This window comes from Trachurus trachurus, assembly GCF_905171665.1.
Source record: "Trachurus trachurus genome assembly, chromosome: 24".
NCBI lineage: Eukaryota > Metazoa > Chordata > Actinopteri > Carangiformes > Carangidae > Trachurus > Trachurus trachurus.
The window spans coordinates 9,372,406-9,396,731 of NC_139910.1; the positions used below are offsets into that span (position 1 = coordinate 9,372,406).

At 41.4% G+C, this 24,326-nt stretch overlaps 1 protein-coding gene across 1 annotated transcript in view; it reads left to right on the top strand.

Annotated features, from left to right (window-relative positions):
• Positions 1-24,326, top strand: part of lama2 (laminin, alpha 2) — a 195,573-nt gene that overhangs the window by 68,579 nt on the left and 102,668 nt on the right. Inside the window, exons 14-16 of the mRNA XM_084000340.1 lie at positions 4,083-4,247; positions 19,777-19,881; positions 23,518-23,729. Coding sequence (XP_083856466.1) covers positions 4,083-4,247; positions 19,777-19,881; positions 23,518-23,729 — 482 coding nt within the window. The remainder of the gene's footprint in view (positions 1-4,082; positions 4,248-19,776; positions 19,882-23,517; positions 23,730-24,326) is intronic.

Sequence of the window (24,326 nt, forward strand, 5' to 3'; positions counted from 1 at the left end):
CTGTGTGTGTGTGAAGGTGAAAACGGTCTTGGTCTGTTCAACTGTTCAAATGTCTGTGAAGATGCTCAGTCACCCAGGTCACGGTTATCCAAGAGAGAACACAAGCCGCCGCGACTTAACAGAGCCGAGCTGATAATGTGTCTGCAAGGCCCGAGGCCACCGGAGGAAACAGAAACACATAAAGGATGCTCTTAAAGCTTGTTGATAGCCTGACCGTCCTCGTGACTCTTTACTTGTCTCCCACATTTTTAAAACTGGTAAAGATTTGAAAATTGTCTGGTGTGTAGTCAGCCTTTGGTGAAATGTCAACAACCAATTCCTGTTGTCCCTGATTCAACTTTTGGCCGTTTCTGTGTTTTCAAATCATTTTTGTCAAGTCCAACTTTTGGTATTTTTCATATTATTGACAGTGTTGACCTCTGCTAGAAGTAGGGAGGCTCTCAGTGCCTTATACTGCACCTACATACATACCCTACTCTGCTGGAGTAGTCATTATTCTATGGGGGATATTTGTACGGCTGATAAGATGTGATCTGATTTTTTTGTGATTACATTTTTTTTAAAGAACAATGAAAATACAATAGGTCAAAGTAAAGAGCAGAACAGAGATTAAACTAAAAGAAAAAACAACAGGAATCAGGTCCAGCAGGCGACAAATGGAGAGAAAGAAGGAAGAAGGAAAAAAAGAGGAGAAATACATGGGAGTGGGGGGTCTCTCAGTTCAATAAGCTTTTAGGATCCTTCACTGTTTGGGCCCAAAGTTTAATTGTGTCTTCTTCAGCCCCGTGGATACGCACAGCGGAAAGCTCAAGATAAACAACAATAAAAGTGAGCATCCAATCGTCGCAGAGCAGGAAAGTCAAAGTGTTTCTGCCTGGTGGTCACCAACTTTTTTGGCAGCGGTTAACCTAAATGAAAACACACATTTCACACAAAGTGTTTTTACTGCTTCATGCGGTTGTAGCTGATGCAAATCATTTCAAATCAATCAGGACCCAGCCTGCAGAGGGTTTGTGACTGAGCAGCAGATTCACAGCCTGCTGACATGTTTGTGGTTGAATCAACATCAGCAGTCTTTTACCTGCGTATGTTTCCTGCATCTGGTTGTTGGTCATTCATTGGAGCATGAATTGCTCCTACAGTATCTGCTCCTCTTATTATTATTATTATGATGTTGCTCCTTTAAATACATGCACACACAGGGATGGACCCAGAAGATGCTTTTTTCAGATGACAGGCAAACTGCTCCTGGTGCAGTTTGATAAATATCCTGCAGATATAATAATGATATGATTCATTAATCAGGCCCCGAGTTCAGAGTAGTGAAACGTTGACGACATCTGGAAATGAATAAAACAGAATCAGTGTTCCACCGACCTGCAGCAGTGAGTAGCAGCACGGTGCCAGAGTGTTAAAGCAAAGACAAATCTTTGCCAAGTCGACGCTGAAGACAGGGGAGGTGGTGGGATGGAGCTGAGCTGAGCTGAGCTGAGGTGAAGGCAAAGGAGAATAGTGTAAAAAGGAAAAGAGAGAAGACTGGAGAGGGGAAGGGTGGAGACAAGACAAGAGGCAAGAAGGAGGAGAGAGGTGAAGAGAGGAAAACAGTTTTTGACTGACAGGCGGGGTGGGAGAGGAGGGGAGAGGAGACACTGACAGGATGACAGCTCTGATTTAGACACCGATAGTGTGTGTGTGTGTATGTGTGTGTGTGTGTGTGTAAAAGGGGAAGCCAAGGTCAGGTTAATTGCAACGACAGATGTGTGTCTGGCTCTGTCTATCTCTCCCTCACACACACACACACACATATACACACACACTCCTTGTGGAGTTGAGAGCAAAAAAAAAAAACTCTTTCTAGGTGTCAGTTGCAAGACTTCCTGGCTGACATGTGACAGATGTATACAACCTTTGAACGTAAACATATAGTACTGTATAGTAGGTTTTAACGTACAGTATGCTACACATACATTCAGTTATACATGAGAAAATATCACATCTCTGACATTTTGCTTTTATCTGTTAAACTGTGAAAACAAGGTCAGTTCAAATTTGAGTTTATAGAAAGAAAACACTTTGCCTTTAATAAGGAATGAGCCATTAAAATCCAAACCAACTGATTGGTTCTTTGCTTTCTATTACCTCTTTTCATTGTTTCAGGATGTCACTATACTTAAAAATCTTAAATCTTAATCTTAAAGCAGATATCAGCTTCACGGCCGTTTCAGCTAATGCTGCGTTCAAGGCAGGCTTTTGAAACCGTAAGTTACAGCTTCAAGTCACAACTACGACTTGGTAGCGTTCCAGGTAACCCGTAGCTCGTGTTTTTACCATCCTGTTGTCTGTGAAAGTTCCCTATAACGGCCACTCGTAACTTCCGACCCGTGAACTCGTACCAGATCGAACTGGTATGACTTCACAGGAAGGAAAAACACAAAGTACGAGTTTCTTTGAACGCACCATGAGTTAGCAGCCCCCGCCCTTGTCAGGCATCAATTGGTCCTCGTGCTACGTCACCACATTCACGCGCATCCCTTGGCTGCACACACAGCCCTTCATGCCGTTCTCTCTCCTCATTGGATAACACTTGTATCCCACAAGGAAAATTTTCTCCTCGGGTTACAGCAGAGCAGAGTGACGGAGAGACTCGTGTTTAGGCTGAAATACTTCATGTAAGTGATTGCTGACGGAAAATAGGACTATTTAGGACTTATATTAACAAAAACATTCCACTGATATCTGCTTTAAAACAAATTGCTCATGTTTTGAATTAATTAATTAATTGTTTTATTTTCTTTATCCATTTTCGTTATTTCGTTATTCCTACTATGTTATTCAATATCTCTACTCTGTATGTTAGATTTATGTGGGTAGGGGTGGTGTGTGGGAGTGTGTGAGCAAGATGTCTGTATTTGTCATGTTACAGTATGTCTATAATATAATGTAGTGTATTGTTGTTATCTGCTCTATGTATATGTCTGTCTAGGGACCCCCTTGAAAATGAGATGCTACATCTCAAGGGGCTATCCTTTAATAAATTCAAATTAAATGAGGATATATAGATCATAAATATAATACATGACACTGTACATGTGTATATAAAATTAACCTTAAGAGATTGAATTGCTAAAGGATTTTAGTCTTCTTCCTTATAAAGCAGCTTTTTGTGAGTTATTTTTTCAGATAACTGAGTGTTGAAGGATAAAAGGTGCTCTTCTTTATGCAGTGAAGTCAGTAACATTGACTTGACTAATCAAACGCTTTAACGTTTTCATTTTGAGAAAATGGCATTGCTCTCCTCTTTGTCAGAGAAACTAACCGACTAGGGGGATCGTTTTATTGTTTGTTTATACACCCATTTGGCACAATAGGCCGTGCTGCTGAGGGCGCTGCCCAGTGAAGCCAAGCAGCTTTGCAGGATTCAGCAGGAGGGGAGGGAGAGCAGTAAAGCCCAAATGGCCGAACAGAGCAGAGCCGCGTCATCATCATCGAGACACTGACTGGACACAAAGAGAGAGATGCCAAGTTTTTGCGGTGGAGGGACAAATCTATTGAAACAGTTGGTCCATTGTTATGTACAGTGGTGGAGAGCAGCTAAACAGAACAGAATCAGATGGGCAGATTATGTCCACATTGAATATGACTGGTGACGCGGACAGAGAGCAACCTCTGTGCTTGGATAAAAATAATCCGATGAATGTGAATGTGAAAACTAAAGGTCAGTTCTGTTTGCCTCCAAATAAACACTAAAATTAACTCTTTTTTTTTTTTTAAAGAATAAAACTTTGATGGAGGAATCTTGAACGCTCCCTGTACTTTTCTGCAGCAGAGAGGAAGGTGTGATTTTAAAACCCCTTCACACAATGGCCAGAGCCGTGTGCGATTTTCTCTATATTACTCCACACACAATTTCTGGGTGTTGAATTTTAAGCAGCCCACTTTGTGTACTCTGGAATGAGACACTGTGAACTGTGTTTCTGAGCCTATTAATACTGAATATGAGAAGAAGAATAAAAAAGGCTGTTTTCTCAGGAGATGGAGCTCAAAGTAAATCTTTAACTTCTTCCTGGATGTTGATTCTGTAGGAGACCACGCTGACGGGCTGGCACCTGGTCGGAGATACGGGAGGGAGAGTTTGGACCGTGCACAGAGAGACGCCTCCGTATCTGAGCGTCCGACACTCCGATGTTGTGAATGACCTCGGCTCCGCCTACTACTGGAACGCACCTGCACTGTTCCTGGGAAACAAGGTTAGATGCAAACACATGACACTTCTATCAAAAGACAAGATAATTGACCCATTGTCTTGATGAGGAAAAATGACTGACTGGGTGCTTATGTTATTGAGTAATTGAACTGGACTGAATATCTTGTATTGCCATTGCACAAGTATGATTAAATTTGGATACAATACAGATTGGTGCAAGGAAACAACACAAAAGTAAGAGCATAAGACAATAAATATTAATACAAAAATGTATATATAACTTAGAAAAACTTACAGTAAGGAAATACGATAAAATATTAAGGTACAGTAGAGAAATAAAAAGCATTATACAGTATGTACATCTTATAATAAATAAAACTTAATGAGCTGCCTGTATAAATATTTGTGCAATATGGCTGTGTTTGTGGCAGAATCTTAAATATCCCTAACATAGATTCAAATGGACAGAAGTACATATTTACTTCACATATACCACCTGTCAAAATAAAAATTGAATTGCTGGGTAAACTTACTAAAACAAATTAAATTTAACAGTAATATAATAAGACACAGTCAGCAGACAGACAGCTGCCTCAGAGTTGAATAACACCTCTATAACACAATGTAATCAATTCTTTATGTTCTCAAACATGACATGATTTTGGAGACCGTTGTGGTTTGTATTAAATTGGGCAGATGTTGTGTACATGTGAAAGACGTGTCACTGTCATCCTGCAACAAGCTTGATTTGAATCCGCTCCATCTGGCAGGAGAAAAAAAAAATGCCACAGTGAGCGACTAGCTAATTCTGCAGCACTCAGCTGTTTGGACTGTGATGTTGGTCATGGAGAAAACTGCTTTTTGTTACGGTGAAGGTGTTGCACCAACAATTAGACCGGCCCCAAGTCTCAATAGTAACTGATTGCACATTAATAAGCTGCACGTCTGACTTGGTGTTTGTCCCGCACTGCATTAACATTAATATTTCCCACTATTCCCACCACTTTTACAATCTAAAGCAAAGCAACGACAGGGAAATGCATTAAAGCTGACATGAGGCTACAGCGTCGGGACAGACTTCGAATATATAAACAGACCCAGTTTTATGATCTATGAAAAATATCCCCTGGATGTGCGTCTGGTGAGAGCGTGCGTCCTGCTGGGATGTTCACCTCCCTCCCTCCCTCCCTCCCACCCCTGATTCTCTGGATCAGCTTCCGCTAATGTCGACTCTTTGAATTTTGTGCTATACGCTTTTTTCTGTGGCCATGATTAGACTTTATCACTCCAGCTGGCAAATAGCTGCAATCCATGTTTCTGAAGTCGAGTTGTTGCCCCTGCTACAACAACAGGCGGACTGTGATTTGTCTGGGTGTCATGGCTTAGAGGAATATACCACTGAATTTCATTACTTTGCGCCCTGCAGGCCTGGCTTGTCATCTCACTTCTTTGTCTGAACGTCTATCCCTCCCTCTCCCTCTAACCATCCCTCCATCCCTGCTTTTCTTTTTCATCGGTCTGCTCCTCCAACTCTCACTCCATCTCTCCACGACTCCCATTTTTCTCCTCCCTGTTCCTAAATCATCCCCCTCTACTCACCCCGAGCTCTCGTCTCTCTCTTTCTGTATCTCTCTCGCTTTGTGTCTCTCAGGGTAAACAGTGTTTCGCCTGTTGAACTCGATAATCAACTGTTTTTCTCTTAGCACACACACACTTGCACACACACGCACACAAACAGTAGCAAATTCAAACACATCCTCACACACACACTCCCAGGCCTATATAAGTCAGATAATGATGTGTTTGGAGGCATTAGGGACAGCAGAGCAGAACCAAATGCCTCCATACATGTGAAACAAACAAATTACTAGTGTGTGTATGTGTGTGTGTGTTTGTATGTGTGTGCATGTGTATGTGATTGCTAGCAGCGGTGTGTGAGTACTATATGAAAAAGCGATTCTTTGCTTCAATCTCCGATCGTGTTACAGAGATAGATGTTATGTGACTTGACTACACAACTCCATCACACACACACAAACACACACATGCAAACACACACTGACACACCACGGCCTGTCATGTTAACATGTATCATTGGAAGTGACAGGCTGTGTGTAATGATAAACTAGCAGTGGATATATGAGTATAAATGCGTGCGTGTGATAACGCGCTTAATTCTCGTGCATGACCTCCTGCTTTGTTAAAGCCAAGAATGCTCATTGGCTCGTTAGTGCGCTCTGTGGGATGCTCATTGGTCCAGAAGCATGTTCTTCTAACGCTCATTGGGTATCTTATCGCCTGTGTCGGTCCGGGGACGGCTCGTTCTCAAGGATGGCCATTACAGTCATGGGAGCGTGCTCTGTTAAAAAATAATATTTTATACAATGTCTCTGGTTTATTTTGCATCGGAGGGCAGATAAGTTGGATTCAGCGTGACGAGCAAAATATAAACTAATCGCGTTGAAAGTTTGAAGAGAGCAGCAACATTTTAATGAAGGCCTCTGCATGTTGAAAACCTGTTTTTGATAAAGTTTTAGTGACGTTTTATAACATGACAGAGGCAGATACTTTCAAGTAGAACCAGACTCTAATTATATTTTCATATTTAAAATGGCTAAACTGATAATGTGAGAGGTGTCATCTGTTGTGATGAACCTAAATCATTATCAGCTCTTTTTAGGATTTTAGCATCTTTCAACTCATTATTTCAGTATGAAAACACACAGCTTCATTGTTTTGGGCTCAGTCTCTCCTCTCTCACTAACCTCACTCCCAGCAGCAACAGGCAGTTGTTTTCAACAAGCTTTAATTCGCCTGCCAGGATTTAAAGAGCAGACTGACACAGTAAAACTACCACCTGAACATAGAGGAGTTTTCAGCAGCTGAAGACTTGGATATTTCCCCCAGGAGTTGAAGGTGAATGTGAATATTGGAACATTTTAAGATTTTGTCAAATTAATGAAATACTAATGTTGCACCAGCAAAGATGGGTGTGTTAATATGCAGATGGTTAACATGTTCACTGTATCAACTTTCTTGCCTACATTAAGTGGCTAGAAAATCTAAAATACGTGAAAGCATATAACATTTGCTTCTCCCCAAAATTGGATGCTGTCCACCATCATCATCATAATCTTAATGCAATCTAAATCAGCAGATCAGATGAAGTTTGACTTTAAGTCGAATCTAAGTGTGTGTTTTTCTTTAGTGGTGAACTGAAATGAAATGCGATATTTTAGATATTCTTACAGAGTGTTGTGGTGTCAGTGTAACCATATTTCTAGGAGCCTAAAATCTGTCAAATCGTGATCTCCTCGTATCCATCTTGTACCTTGATTTACAAACAGATTCACACTCAAGACAGATGAAAGTTTCAAAAACCAAAAAAAAAGCTCATCATCTGGAGAAAAGAGAGTGACAGATGGACAGAAAGAGAGAAAGAGGGAGTAGTGGAAGATTGAAGCAGGGAGATGAAGGGATGATGGATGAACATGGAGAGAGGAGAAACATCCTTTGCTGACAGCTGATGAAAGAAAGCTGAAAATATACCGAAACTTGACAAACACACAGCTCAGCTTTTGTTGCGTTGTACCTCAACTTCCCCTATAACTCTGCCTCTGCCTTCCCCAACTTTCTGAAACCATTTTTCATCCTTCCTATTTTCTATATATTGTCCTATAAAGATGAAGAAATACAAGATAATAATCCTTTAAGAGGGAAACCGGCTACAGGTGCAAACCTGTAAACCTCAAGACTGAAGTGGTGAAATGTTAAGAAAAATGCTCTGATTTCAGATTGATAATAAAGGCTGACACTTCACACCTGTGACAAATGAGAACTATCATAAAAGTGTTTTTATAAAACACTTTTTTTTTTCCTTAGAGGAACATCAGCCTGTACCAAGCTGCTGAGCTGTGACTTATGAAACAGAGAAATGTGTGTGTAGAGGAGTTTGTGTATAGTGCCACTTCTAATCTGGTCTTGATTGAACGAGATGGATTCCCCTCCCACAAGGCAAAAAAAAAGTGCCTTTACATTAATCACAGTTGATTTGTTTCAGTTTTCATCAACTGAATAATTTTGTGTCACATGCATTTGTGTCATGGAAACTGTGTGTGTGCAGGGATCTGCACCGCAATCCTGTTTCTTAGAGAGGAAAGAAAGTCATTACACCTGGTTAGAGGAGAAATCACCTGCAATACTGATCCACAGATGTTTTCATTACAAAAACATAATTAATATCAAACAAAGTAAGCTATGCCACGTAGTACATGCCGCTGTTTGGTTTGCCATTTTGAAATGAGGAACATATTTTCTCTTGACTCTGTTCTTCGCCACCTCTTTTGCCTTTTCTGGTGAACAGCTGGTTTTGGTATCTGTGAAAAATGAGTTATCCAGCTTCCATTAACCTGCTATCAATTATTTCCTGTCAGATCCAATCAGTTTAAGGCAACATAAAGTGCATTTCAACCAAAAAGTTCCTGAAGAATTTCCACCAAATGTTCTTCAGGATTTATAAAGTTCCTGTGGATCATTTTTTCTGTGTTTCCATTGTGGCCTAATGCAGATCAGGCTAATGATGTATAGAAAATCAAATGAAGGTTAAAGCAGAAGTAAGCGATCCGGTCGTTTTGGCTAATGCTGCGTTTCAGGCAGGCTTTTGAAACCGTAAGTTACAGCTTCAAGTCACAACTTAAGACTTTGTAGCGTTCCAGGCAACCCGCAACTCGCGTTTCTCCGACCTGTTGCCTGTGAAAGTCACTATAACGGCCACTCGTAACTTCCGTCCCGTGAACTCGCACCAGATCGAACTGGTACGACTTCACAGGTCGGAAAAACTCGAATTACGGGCTGCCCTGAACGCACCATAACTTCTTGTCAGCCGATGGATTTAGCAGCCCCCGCCCTCGTCATGGATCTATTGGTCCTCGTCCCTACGTCACCACATTCACGCGCATCCCTTGGCTGCACACACAGCCCTTCATGCCGTTCTCTCTCCTCATTGGATAAAAATTGTAGGATACAAGAAAAGGTTTCTCCTCGGCTCAGAGCAGAGCAGAGGGACTGAGAGACCCGTGTTTCGGTCCAAACACTCTATGTAAGTGATTGCTGCCGGAAGATATAACTATTTAAGACTTATATTAACACAAAAATATTGCTTACTTCTGCTTTAATGCACTACACCTCCAGTTCAGTGGGTAGAGATTAGAAGAGGATGAAGGCTAGTTGTGGGTCTCTTTCCAAATTCCATTAGTTATCAAAAAGCAAAGAAAAACTCCAAGGCACTCTCTTGAGTAAATACAATGCCTTTAATTGATCTGGCATTGTCACAATGACATGTTTAAAATGACTAAGACGCGCTTCATCAGGGAGTAAAACAGATAATTCAGAAACACCTAGTTATTTTGTCTTGGTGTTCAACCAATGACAGGCCTCCACTCGGTTGCCGTGACCCAGAGTGGGTGTGGTCACTAGCCAGCTCCTGCAAAAGGGGCTTGGCCGGGGCGTCTTTACATCTCCTGGATTGATCTCCAAGGAGCACCTCTAGTTTTGTGAAAGGAGTCCATGAAGCGCTCCTTGTTTTGAAAATTTTTTGTCCCATTAGGTTCCTGTGGTCGAGGTGTACATACTGTAGTCCCTCAAATGGTTTGTACAATAGTTCTTGGGGGAAGTTCCTGCAGTCAAAATGAGGCCATAGGGATTGATAGGAGGCAGCGGTCTTGTATTTACATACTCATTTAATCAACACAGGGTTAACATGATGCTGATATTTCATGTGGCAGTGTGTGCAGAAGCCTCAGAGGGAGATCAGCCCTGCATGTATTGAATATAGGGTGCCAACGTGCCATTGTTTGTTACTTCAAGTCGGATACACAGCGAGCTGGTGGAGTTGACTTTCAGGAGCCAGTGAGCCGTGGGAGAGCAGAACAATAATTGATTGGCTCTGAGAGGCTGGAGGTAAATGAGCTGCTCTTAGTCATCCTCCTGGATGAGCTGCGCATACTGAGTTACAGTACAGCTCACCCTCTCTCCGCTCCTGCCGCTGACAGTGATAATTATCATGTCATAGTCGAGCACGCAGCAACCTCAGAAGTCAACAATGTTGCTGTCTTTTGTTTTTTTCTTTTCTTTTCAAGTGGCATAAGAAAATGTGAGACTAAGTGTTGCTTCTGCTGAAACAAAAAAAGGACAAATAGCAGCTCATAGTAAATAAGGGGCTATGTTTACATCTCCATGTATGTCTGCATACAGTACATGGTCTATGGGCCTAATCAACTACAGCCTACCCCCTACTGCTGTCTCCGTCATGCAGCGAAGTGAACAGACATCAGCGACTGACCGGTTCTAACCCCAAACCACATCTGAGTGCAAACCCCATGCAGAGCACCTCAAACGACCAGCTGACAGCCCGACTCAACAGTTTCATTCCAATCTGCCAGCAGCACCCATTCGGGGTTCATCCCCCCAGCAAAAACGCACCGCAACCAAAAGGACAGGACCCCCCCGGACCATTGCGGGTTTCTCGTCCACAAACAAGAACCCACATACATCATGCAGGCAGGGCAGCACCACAGCTGCCAAAACAGTCTATTGTCCCGGGAGGCTGCAGAGGAGTTTTAAATCAAATTTCAACCAGACACACTCCATTTGTTTCAGGGTGCTGCTCACCAGACCAGGAACACTTTCAGATACTTTTCTTCCATATGTGGTCCATTGCTGTCTGCCATTAAAATCCCGGGGAGATTATGCAAATAAGGCCAATGATGTATGGAAAAGCAATCATGATGAATGCACCTACACCTTTAGTCCAGTAGGTGGTGGTTAGAAGAAGACAAAGGCAATACAACAACGATGATGCAATAAAAGAGACGGATGGCGTCGACTTTGCCCAATTCTGATTGTCTCTGGATATCATCTTCTGCATAAATGCTGAATAAGGCCAAACACATAGTTGTTGGTCTGTCTTCCGTACACTTTCTTTTGGAACTCCATCTTGAACCACAATGAAAAAACAGAAAACAATTGAATCTTTAAAACATGGCAGGTCTAATAAAATGCACGTGCGCTTCAACTAGAAGCAGCAAAGTGGGTTTTTACTCAACATTTACTTTATTTCTGTTGTGCTTTTGTATGTTTTTGCCGTATTTTGTCAACTAATGATGGATACTTCTGTGTGAAGAGGAGATCATTCGGAAGAGGAGCTTATTTCACTGAAAATCACTGAAAATGAAGCAAGTCTGGAGGAAACCCTTGCTTTTGTGGTATGCCGTGCTGATGCAAAGATTAAAGGCCTGGAAGTGGAGATGAACTGGGTCCTTTCTACTGTCAGTCATAATGGGAAATGTCAACTCTCTGCCCATCAAGAGTGATGAGCCAGAGATATCGATGAAGACTCAGAAAGTAGACATTTTTTCAAATCATAGCAACACTTGTGTACATCCCACCAACGGCTACTGTACTGCTGAAGTTCCATGTCAAGTTCTCCATGAAGTCATTGGTAGGATACAGGCCAAACATCCTGAGGCACTTCAATCATGTTTCCTTGATGGACTCACTGGGGGATGTGGAGGAGAGATGAGCACTGAAGATGGTGGAGGCCGTTCTGAACAACTGGGATCATCCACTTCACGGCTCCTTGATGGAGCAGGAAAGCAGCGGAGGTGGACGGCTCCTCTCTCTATTCGCTGCAGGACGAAGAAAGAAGATCCTTTGTAGGCGACCTTCAGCCATCAGGCTTTTTTATTCTTCTGCAAATGGTCGATGAGCTGACAGACAAATGAATTTCAGTTTGAGGATTAATAAAGTAATTCGTATTTGTAATACAGAAAGGTTCACCACTGCACATTAAAGCCCCCAAGATTTCTGATTTCTGGAAGGCACTAGCCCCAAAACAGGGACTTTTTTGGGGGGTATAGATTCCATTTCATTTCATTTATTTGTTTATTTGTAACGCGACTCTGCATATTCATGAACATACAATATGTAAATATGCCAGATTTAGCTCTAAAGCTAATTTCCATCTGCAGTCCCGCGGTTCACACTAAAACAACATTAGACAAGGACAAAACAAAGCACAACATGGTACAAATACCATATATCACAATATATACAATATGTGCTACACACAGTAGCTTCAGTCAGAATGAGCAAGGAGTAGTACAAAATTAAAATGCATTTAATCGACAATAAGTGTTGTAAAGTGCTGTTAATATTCATTAAAGTGCATCTGTCATAAAGTGCTATTTTTAAAGTGCATGAAGTAAAGTGCCTACTATTTTAGAATTCTAAAATAAGAGAACTAGCCTTAATGTTTACAGAGCTGGTTATCACTAAGCCATGTTTTCAGCTGTTTTTTGATGCTACATACTCTATGTATGTCACTAACCCTTGAACTAAAAGCAGACCCATGTTTCTGCAGCAGAAAAGCACATAGTTTCTAGTTCCTGAAGTGGAAACATACCTTCAGACTATACATTCTCCATCCACTGGCCATTATCCTGAGCACAACTACATTATCAAACGACTCAATACTCTTTAGTATCACACAATGTCATCTCCAACTCTTGAGCTCTTTCCAAGAGGTTACCATGGGAAACAAACAACCCCCATGGACACAGTGTCCCTCAGCACAATGCAGGAGAACATCTGATTGTATAGTTTCCTCCTATAAGGATGCTGCATCCATCTCCCACCAACAGACCATAACGCTCACAGATGGACGGCCCTGAAAATGCAGCACCAGATAAGATGATGGTGCTCGGACATGCTCCTCGTACTAATACTGACAGAGTGGGTTTTTTTCGACAAGGGCCGTCTTTTCTTCTTTTCTCTTTCCCAACATATATCACTCACTCTCTCGCACAGAAGGTCAGTGTGGTTGTTCAGCATTCCTCTGACTGTTGGTCCATCTGGAGCCAATCTAACCCTACTGCTTGGAACAACAATAGTCTGTGTGTGTGTGTGTGTGTGTGTGTGTGTGTGTGTGTGTGTGTATGTGTGTGAGTGAGTGAGCCTGTCTGTGTGTAAGCGGTAGATAAACAGAGAGTGAAAACTCCCGATACCAATTGCAAACAACCACAGGCATCAGGAGGACGACGCAGGTGTGCGCGTGTGTTTATATTTCTATTTCCCTCTTTCTCTCTCTCTCCTTCTCTCTATCTCTCTCTCTGTGTGTGTGTGTGTGTGTGTGTGTGTATCTTTGTCTTGCTGGGTACACTTGTGTGTGTTCCTGTGTATGCCTGCGAGCCTGCATGTGTGTGTTTGTGTCTGTTTATGTGTGTGACTTTAGGGGAGTTTGTTTTCTGAAGCTTTTGTGACAATCTGGTTTTCATTTCCTGAAGGATGATTTCCTTTGTCCCCCCTACTCCCCTCCCTACCTCCCTCCCCCCCTCTCCCTCCATCCCTCTCTCCCTCCCTCCCTCTCTCCCTGCCCAATCCCCCTGTCGTTGTCTGCTTATGTTCTCCAAAAATGGATGCACACAAATTTGGATCTGCAGACATAGTTGTGTGAAGAAGCTAGCATGAGGTAGGCACAAAAGAACGATGCAGACTAATGTCTTATTTCAATCGGAGTCATTAGTCCTCCTCCCTGTAGTGAGTTAGTCTGTGAGACTGTCCGTATCCTCTGCACTGACGACGGAGTTGGTGTGGTTTCTTCCCCTCCCTGTGTAAAGAGCATTAGTAAGACTTCACTAGATTCTTGTGGGATTTAATGTTTGGCTTATTCAATTTCCTTTTTATTTATTTTTTATTTTGTGTGCACATTATTAAACTTCCCATCTCGGTTCACTGAAAGTTGAGTTTCACATATCAAACTCCATTTAGTAGATGTTTGCTCTGGAGCTTTTTACCTCCATATCACATGATCTATAACAGCAGATTAAGTGGATTTTGCTCAGTTAAGTCTATTTTTTATTATTAAAAGTGACATTGGAGGGATATTGATGTTGCTTCATAAGAGATTGTTGGTGTCTTAAGTCTTTTTTTATTAATATATATATATATATATATATATATATATATATATATATATATATATATATATATATATATATATATATATATATATATATATATATATATATATATATATATATATATATATGTATTTTCTTTTTTGTTGAGCAATAAACCGGTCCAAATTAAATATGTTAAATATTGTTATAGAATGTTGGCACCTGCCTTTAATAGCTGTTAATCCTCTTTAACTGTTTAATCCTGATCATCTTGTTTCAATCATGTACCCAGATTTGGATGAAAGCATCAAAATCACAAAAAGAGGAGCTCATCATTTGGAAAAAAAAAGAGAGTGACTGGAATCGACAGAGAGACAGAGAGAAAGGGAGAAAGAGCACAGGGAGATAGGAGCAGGGATAAATGCATGATGGATGATCATGTAGAGAACAGAAACATCCTGTGCTGACAGCTGATGAGAGTCGGGACAAAGAAAAGGGAGAAAATGTGTTTACTTAAGTTTTAAAAGAAATATATTTTTCATTGAGGTGAGAAACAGCACTTGACATAACAATCTCACCCCGAGGTCAATTTAATAGCTGCTCTGGGGGTTTCAGTAATATCACTTGATTCGTCATTAGCAGATGGAGTTTGCCCTGTTGTCATGGAAACTTCCTTTTTTTTAAATTTCCCAAGCAGTTTGAGAAGTTCTCATTTACAAAATAGTTTGACGGGGAGTGAACTTTCACTCAACTCGCTGTAGACGTGAAGTCCTCAGCAAACGACTGCTGCTGCTCCTGCTGCTGCTGAGGAACAGGTGACGTGACAGGAGGCTCCCTGAGAGCCACTAAATGGACCTGGAGGTGAAATCATTTTGTCAGCCCGGACGCTGTGAAGCCGGTCGGTAATTTCAGCCACCGGCGGCTGTGATTTGTGTGAGAGGGAACGGGTTTGTTTTCCCTTTGAGTTCACAAGGCTGGAGTCAAAGCACGAGGCTACTTCAATGGCTAACAGCACAGTTTACCTGTGTGTGTGTGTGTGTGTTTGTGTGAGCGTCGTCTGCTGATGAATTGTCAGGTCACGTCATGTCATCTTCCACCTGGGGGAAACTGCATTTGATTGAAAAATATACGTGGAGACACTCGCACAACTTAAACACATGCATTTTTAACAACCAGACTGCTGATTTAGACGTCTCACCCAGTGTGTTCAGCCTCTTTATAACTTTACTAACACTTAAAGCAGAAGTAAGCGGAATGTTTGTGTTAATATAAGTCTTAAATAGTTATATCTTCCTACAGCAATCACTTACATAGAGTGTTTGGTCCGTCCGAAACACGGGTCTGTCAGTCACGCTGCTCTGCTGTAAGCCGAGGAGAAAACTTTCCTTGTATCCTACAACCTTTATCCAATGAGGAGAGAGAACAGCATAAAGGGGCGGTCCTCTCTGTGTGTGCAGCCAAGGGATGCGCGTGAATGTGGTGACGTAGGGACGAGGGCGGGGACTGCTAACTCCATCAGCTGATAAGAAGTTAGCCAAAACGACTGGATCTCTTACTTCTGCTTTAAGTGGCTGTTTTTATATAATATATTAAACCACACGTGTCCAATAAAATCAAATGAATTTGATCAAATCACTGCGGGTGTCAGAAAACATGTGGGATTTGTTTTTTTTTTCTTAAACTGGGTCACCTACCAGCAGCGTGCCAAGTGTTTGCCAGTCTGCTTCACTGAGTCTTCCTCTGTGAAATGATATTCTAGCTGTTTGTTCTCCTCAGCAAAAAAAGTCCAGCACTAGCAGAGATCTATCCCTGTCCAGACTAACAGCAGTGTTATAATCAGGCCTGGACTAACACTCGCAGGTCATTAAAAAAGCTCTGACTTTTTGTTATTTAAAGTTATAGAGCAGTCATATTATTACATCAGGGCTCCTGTGGGAACCCTGGAGGAGGACGGAGGTCGATAGTGACTCATTTTCACACCTCTTCTTGCTCCAGTGCCAAGCCCACTCCTTAGCATCAGCAGCAAATTAAATACCATAACTTTCCTCCTCTCCTCTCTGCAAGTCCTCCCTCTTATTTTATCCGTCCTTTGTGTCTCCTGCTGCAGTTTATTCTTTTATATCTCTCTGCTCAGTTCTTTTCCGTCGCCACTTCTCTATTCAATTCTCCTTTTTCACTATTATCTCTGTGTCCACTTTGTTTTCACTGTGACAAACAGCAGCCAGAGGATGCCGCGATGAGTGTCAGTAAAACTTTGATCAGTAATCTAGGTCAAGGGTTTTTTGTTTTGTTTGAAGCATTTCAAGTCATACATTTGGATCACAGCAGGAAAAACACCCTGTAACTGCAGCACAAGTTTGACTACAAATCCCCATCTGAACAACCAAATATTAAGATGAATGACCTGTGTAATCTGATGCATACTCTTTACTGTACTTTACCAGAAAGTTTCACTACAATGAAGACTGTCAGGTACTTGATTGGGTTTTTAACAGCATGGATTACGTCTTTCCACTTCTGATTCTGGCCACTAATAGAGTTTATAACAGCTTTGTGGAGCTCTCATTGGGAATCCAACTGAGGTCTATTGTAGCTGTGTGTGTCTGAGTGTTTATTGTTCCTTTCGTTTTTCCACTTCCCATAACTCCCCTTGCCCTCCTCGTAATTTCCCTCTCCCGCTGTGCCATTCTGTCCGTCTCTTCTCTTTGCCGTGTTTTATTTCTTTTATTTCCTGTGCCCCCAGGGTTTGAGATGGGTCATCAGGTTGCCATGACAAAAGCTTTTAATATTGTCCAGGTTGAGTGGGGACGGTTGTCAAAGAAATGAGTTTTCTCTGAAATGTCAATAATTTCAAAGAAAGTAAATAGCTAAATTCAGGCGAACAGAGAGTAATCCACGGAGAAGTACAAAAAAACCTTTTCTTTTTTCAATTCATACAGTGCTCACCCAACTCAGTGCAGCTAATAACACAAACAACTATGAAACATGCAAATCAAATTTACTATGCAAGGCCATGCTGCACAAGTGGATGAGTTAAAGTGCTCACAGAACTACACAAGCTCGGGTTTTTATTTATATTCCTCTCTCCAACACCACTTCACAGCGGGAGGCCACGGTCACCCTGAGGAGGCACAAGACCTTTACAGAAGAATAAAACACATGCATTTCTGTGTCAATTCATATCTCTTGAATGTTTTTTAAAGCATTGGAAGAGTCAAAAAACATGAACAGGGAAGAAAATTTTTCTGTGGACAAAGATCGAATATTTGTCATCCCTAAACCAGTAAAATATGTACAAATAAGTATTTGATATTCAAAGTGCGAAGAGGGCATTACAGTGGTGGAGTGGTTAGTACCGATGCCTCTCAGCTAGAAGGTTTAATTCCCACATTGCATGTTATTCTCTTCATTTACACTGGAAGTCTGGCAGTTTAGTCTCTGCATTTGCCTCGAAAACAACTCTGTCTCGTAACGTTCCATTATTATCTGGTAGCGTGATGAATGTGCAGGTCACAACTTGTCCACCAGAGCGTTTTGGAGTTGTTGGATTGTGTGTTTGATGAGTTTGATGAGGGAAACCAAGAAATCCCGTTAGCCTCTGTAGCGTAGCTCTGAGCAGCTCACAGCTCTGCTCCGCCGTTCTAAAAATAGCTTGCGCCAACAATTAAAGCTAACGAACATACTGCTATGACTATAGGGATTATGGCAATGGGCCAGTTTGCCAAATGTTGAACTATCCCTTTAACATTGTATAACAATTTTTACAAATGTACAACCAAAACGTCTGATGAGCTGTTCGGTGGATAATGGAAAGTTTTACCATTAGCAATTAAAAGAAAATCATGTAGTTTTATGTAGCCTACATGTGTTTGCGTTTCTGCATCTTTTAACCCGCTGCAATTATGTGTCAGTGTAATGTCATGTAATCTTACACAACTCTGCTGCTGTGGTGAGTGAAAAAAAAAACCCCACATCATCCTCTGGGGTGTCTTTTGCTTTCATCATGCTGCTGTTTTGATGCAGCGTCCTCACTGTGGGAGAGCAGATGAACTAATGGCAGAGGAGGAGGTCAAGCAGCCGGCCCGACACGTCCACTGTGGGTTTAAACTCTTGATTTTTTTTTTTTTTTTTACTGTCTGCTGGAGTCCAAATCACCAAATGGGGTTAGATTAGAATAGAGTAGTGTTAGTCAATAAAATGTCCACCCAAGTACACCTCCATGCCTGCTGCTGCGTAAGTGTGTGTGTGTGTATTTTCAGTCAGCTGTGAAATGGACGATTCCTCCTTCCAGTTTAGGAAGTGAGAGTAATGATGTAGAATGGAAGAGGTTTATAGAGATATTAAGCCCACCTCTTACTCCCTCTCTAACACTCTCTCTCTCTCTCGCTCCATCGTTCTGTCTCCACCTCTTCCTCAATGTCCCCCCTCTCTCTTCTCTCTGTTTTTATGATGGCATTATTATCTCGCTCTCCCGCCCATTACTGTTCAGGTTGGAGCAGAATAATAAATTTCAGGATCGTGCCGACGCAGCATTTCTTCCAGCTAAGGCTCATTCTGTGGACTCAACAGAAACACTGCTCCAAAACAACACACAGCAACAACAACGGTTGCAGCTTATGTTATGTTCTCCTCAGTTTCAAAGTACATTTAAAATAGCATGTAAAGTAAACACGCTAAACGGAAACGGTAATCACAGAGGTTTTGTTGTGTTTCTGGGAAAAATATTGGTGGGGTTTCGGTACAGTGATGTTGCTGCTATCAAGGATTTACAAATGGGTTTTAAGCAGCTGTGTACATATGAGAATTATTTGGACACTGGTCATTGGTCTGGTCTGTCTGCACAATATAGATTATCTGCTTCATATTCACACCTTCAAAATCTTTGATTAAACACACATCACAAAAAAATCTTTTGTATATCAGTCCATCTTAATGCTGACCCAACTAAGTTAACATCCAGTGCAATATGAATCCAGGGTCATAAATCTGTGCTATGAGGTTGCATGAAAGGACGTGTGATCTGTACTTGTCTAATTTTTTCTAATGTTGTCTGTCATGGGGATCTGTATCTGTGCACTTTGGTACAATGTGGTACTGTATGTCAATATGGGTGTTACATGTTATATCGTATCGTATCGTATCGTATCGTATCGTATCACTGGAGCCTCAACCACGTTAGTTCATACAGTTCTTTTGTTTTCTTGGGTCCAGTTTCCTTTCACTTTCCAGTTTTAATGTTCCAACGTCTGGTGTGGCGTGGCACAAATATTGACCTATATATTTTGAAAAACAAGAAATGACACATATTTGTCCTTATTTGCAATAGATGATAAATCATTAATATATTGTTATGAAAACTAGGAACGTCAAACTCTGCATTTGCTCTTGTTACACAACACTCAGCCACTCAGCATCCTGTAATTATCACTTGTCGTTGTTCAGTAAAGTTACATAGAGTCACTTAACTCAGTGTTAGATAACATGTGTCTAGAGAGAGCATCCTGCTTTGTTTACATGTTACAATGCTGTCAAATGAAACAACAGTAAATGTGTCAGTAATTTTGCTGCAGGCCTTTTGCTAAACTTCCTAATCTCCATTTCTCTGTGTCTCTGCAGCTTCCAGCCTACGGAGGGAGTGTGGTCTACACTGTGTCTTATACCACAGCCCAACAGGAACAAGTGCCAATTAGAGTCACCTCAGAACCGGACCTAATCCTAGAGGTAAGTTCTCAAACACACACTATATCCAGCACTGGCATACTCATATATTAAACTCAAACAAAGGGCAGTTAAACAATACCATCTGTGCCCTTTTCCCTACTATTTTGCATGGTGTGTGTAATGGGTCTTGCTTTTTAAAATCCCGTGGGCACATTTGGGAGATTCCTTAAGAGCAGTGAGCAGGAGCAGGAATAATCTCCACATCTGTCAAAGGTACTGACAAGAGATGTTTTCTAACTCTGGGCTAATACACTGTATTTGGTTGTGGGAGGTCGTGGTCACAGCCATCACCCACATGAACAATGTGAATATCAGTTTTATGTATATATGTGTCTGCGGCATTATTTATCATTTCCCACAAGCCAGCGAGTCCTGGACCAGTAAAAAAACACTAAATGAAGTAGCAAATGAAAGCTGTTGAAACACACACACACAGAAACACACACACACACATTAGCAGCTACAGCTGGCAGGGAAATGCTGAACTTAGCAATAAAAAATGCAGATAGTCTCCGGCTCTCCTTGCTCTCTGTATGTCTTTATAATGAGCAGGTTGCGATATGATGCATGGCAGCAATAAGCAAAGCAACAACACTATTAGTTAACTGTTTATATCTCCTATATCAGTAAACAGCATTGTGTGTGCGGGGGGTGTGAGTGCACACACACAAACACAAAAGGCACAAGTGTGTGTGTGGTTATACGTGTTCACAGTGTGCCACAGTCGCCGTACAAATGATCTCGTTATTTTTGCACCTACAACTTTCAACCAATGACGTGTTAAAGAGGAAACGTTAATTAGAGCAGTTTGAGGGATTTTCAAATTCTGTGTCTGTAATAGGCTGCAGTCGCTCCAAGTGTCTGCTGCTCACACACTGACAGAGAAATTAATTAGATGTTAAAAAAAATAAAAAATAAAAGATTAATTCAAAGTTTCACCCTGTAGAGGTGGACATTTTTGATTGAATTTAGACACAAATAAAAACAAAGTTAGGTCATGACTGAGTTTATTTTCTGTCTCTGTGGTTGAGTTAAAGAATGTAAGAAAAGAGAACTGCAAAGAAAGGATGAAAGAGGACAAAAGGACAGCAAGGTAGGAAAGTAAGAAGTAAAACAAAGGATAGAAAGACATAAAAAGAAGGAAAGAAGTCAGAGAGAAATAAATGATGTGAGGAAATGACAAATGGAAGGTAGAAAGAAGAAAGGGAAAGGAATAATGGATGGAAACAAAGTAGGTACAGTAAGGAAGGAAAAGGATAAAGGAGATGAGGAAAGGAAGAAAGTAAGGAGAGATATACTGTGGGCAAGCTGAAAAGGAAACAAAGAAGACAGAGGAAAACAAATGATGGAAAGAAAGAAGAATGATTGGAGGAAAGAAGAAAGGAAGGAATTAAGATGGGGAAAGAAAAAATAGATGAAAACAAAGTAAGAAGGTAAAAAGTATAAGGAGATGAAGCAAAAGAAAATGAAAGGAGGAAGAAAGGAACCAGGAAGCAAGAAAGGAAAGGAAGAAAGATGAAAAAGGAAAATTAAGGATACAGTAATAGGAAACAAACTGAAAGAAGAGACAGAGGGAAGGTGAGAATGGATGGAAACAAATGAAAGAAGGAAAACGATACTTGAACAGAAAGAAAGGAGAAAACTAGATAAAGAAAGAAACAGGAAAACAAACAGGGAAGAAGGAGGAGAGAAACGGGGAGAGAGGGAGAAGTGAGAGCTGGATATTCACAGACCAATGAGCTGCTGTTATTTAAAGACGTGTCAGCGAGATGGACAGACTGGGAGGAGACGGGAGGAGGAGGAGGAGAGGAGGACAAGTGTCGGTCTTGTTGTCAACAAAAGGCCTCTCCAAACGATGACAATAATGAGCCACCTACACACTGTCAGCCAACTTTCTCTCCTCTCCTCCGTCTCCCCCCTCCCTCCCTCCATCCTTCACCCCCCTACTGTTTGCTCTCTACATATCTGCACCAAGTTGTCGTATTGTTTGTTGCGTCGTTTCTGTGAAGCGTGAGAAGCAGCTCGTCTTCTCGGTTTGTAACTATTCAGGATGTGAATAGACAATAATCTCTCTGTCTCAGTTTGTGTGTACGGCTTTGTTGATTTCCTGCGTCTCTCTCTTTCTTTCTCTTTTCTCTCTCCGTGCCCACTTTATCAGCCTCCATCAGCACAGTTAAAAGAAATGTAAATACCGAGCTCTCTCACCAACAACAGCAATCATAACAAGGCGTTCTGCTCTGGAGATACTGTATGTGCATCTTGAGTTTCTCATTTAGCATCGTAAACCATTTGGAAACACAAAATAAATCATCTTTCTTATGTTTCCAAAGTCATTTCTCGCTAATGCTAAACAAAAAGATTGTGTCAGAGTTATTCTGAGTTCTGTAGGAAGAAGTTCAAGATGTTATTTCAAGACGCATCAACGACAACAGGTTAAAGGAAACGTGGAAACTCGAGCTGTAAATACATAATTCAGATATGAACTGAAAACAGAATCCAACTTTTTGCAGTGATACTGTAAAATTAATTATGAAATATACAGTACAGTGTTGTCATTTGATGCTTTATACTAGTTAGCACCGTATGAGCTCATTTTCATCGACGGTCCCATGGCAGCTCACAAAGCAACAATGAACTGGTTCTGCTGACAAGTGTTGTTTCTATAGAGCTTCACTGTACTGTAGAGCAAAAAATGATTAAAAATACATTAATGAGCCACACTCGTCATTCATTTTTCATCACCAACTCACTTACAGCTCAAATACTCACCAGCACTGTCAATGTGTATCAGTCCCCGGCTGAAAATAGTCCCCACAAATGCACTTCCCAGTTCTCAGCTGTTTTAGGCCCTTTCAAAATAAAACTAGATCTTTGTGATCACAGGATTTAAAGGTGCTGTGATGTGGACTAACACAGGAGTGTTGGGTTTGGTCTTTTTTATGGGGTTTTGTCCACAATAAGAGAAATATAGACATATATAAGCATCCTTTTAATGACCCAATTAGATTTTTTTCAGGTGTGGTGAATAGAAAATATGAGATGCACATTAAAAGCTTTTCTGTCTGAGATGTGAAAACTATTTTCTCAAAGGCAACTGTCTCTTTTCAATCAATCTATCCCTCTTTCTTTTCCCGTCTTTGTCAGTGTATTACTCTACGCCGCTGCTACTTTCTCTCTCTTTATGTCTCCCTCCATCTCCTCTCTTTCAATTAGTTTTTATTTAATGGTTTATTGGCACGGTAAGCTCTTTCTCTCTCTTTCTCTCTCTCTCTCTCTCTCTCTCTCACTCCCCCCCTCCATCAGTCGTTGTCACTCTGCGTTAGCCGCTACATGCCATTGATCTGTTCTCAACAAGAGATAGTCAGATACCAGGCCCGGCCTCAGTTCACTTTGCATTCAGTCCATTCAAAATGTCAATAGAAGCTGCAGCACATTACCTAATGACACATCATTCACTCCCACTCTCTTTTTATCCCCCGATCAGTTGGATGTGATAGTCTTTTCATGAAAGAGGCAGCAGACTTTTACAGAATGCAGATCTTTCAGGCTTTATGGAATTACAAGTTAATTGCATCAAAGAGGAGTAAAAAAAAAAAAAACTAGCTGACGTGTTTTTGCTTCTTCTCTGTGTGACAGGGCGCGGGGATGAAGATCGTAGACAGACGGTTTGGTCAGCCGGTGTACCCGTCCTCACCGAGAACCAATCACATCGTCCTGCTTCCAGAGAACTTCCTGGTTTTAGAGACGAGACAAACGATCAGTCGGAGGGATTTCCTGTCGGTGTTGGCCGGTGTGAGCGGAGTGATGGTCCGGGCCTCGTACAGCACAGAGCCCACTGCTGTGTACAGGTGGGAACAGGCACACACTACAATACCTGAGGAAGTCGGTATTAGTTTAGTGCTAAGTAGCAACAATCCATCCATCCATCCATCCATCCATCCATCCATCCATCCATCCATCCATCCATCCATCCATCCATCCATCCATCCATCCATCCATCCATCCATCCATACACCCGCCCACCCACTAACTGAAGGCACTTATCCTTGAGGATCGGGGGCAGCTGATTCCTTCCAGCTCACACTGGATGATGTGATGTTGTGCCACTCTGGGTCCACACAATTGAAATTCCACAATTAGAAAATTGAAAACGGGGATGCTCAGTGGTCGAGCGGTTAGAGAGCACATCTCATGTTGGCATGTGCCTGAAGCGCTGATCGCCACGATCTTTAGCGCATATCATTCTCCCAGTCTCCCTATTTGCTTTCTTGTCTCTCTACACTACAACTGCATTATCAAATAAAGGCAAATAACACCCAAAAATTATTAAATATTATTTTGTGCATGATATATCATAGTAGGGAAACCAATAAAACTACTAATTACAATATTTTGTCATTAAAGAATGTGATTTACATTTAATATCATTCATATTTATAATAATT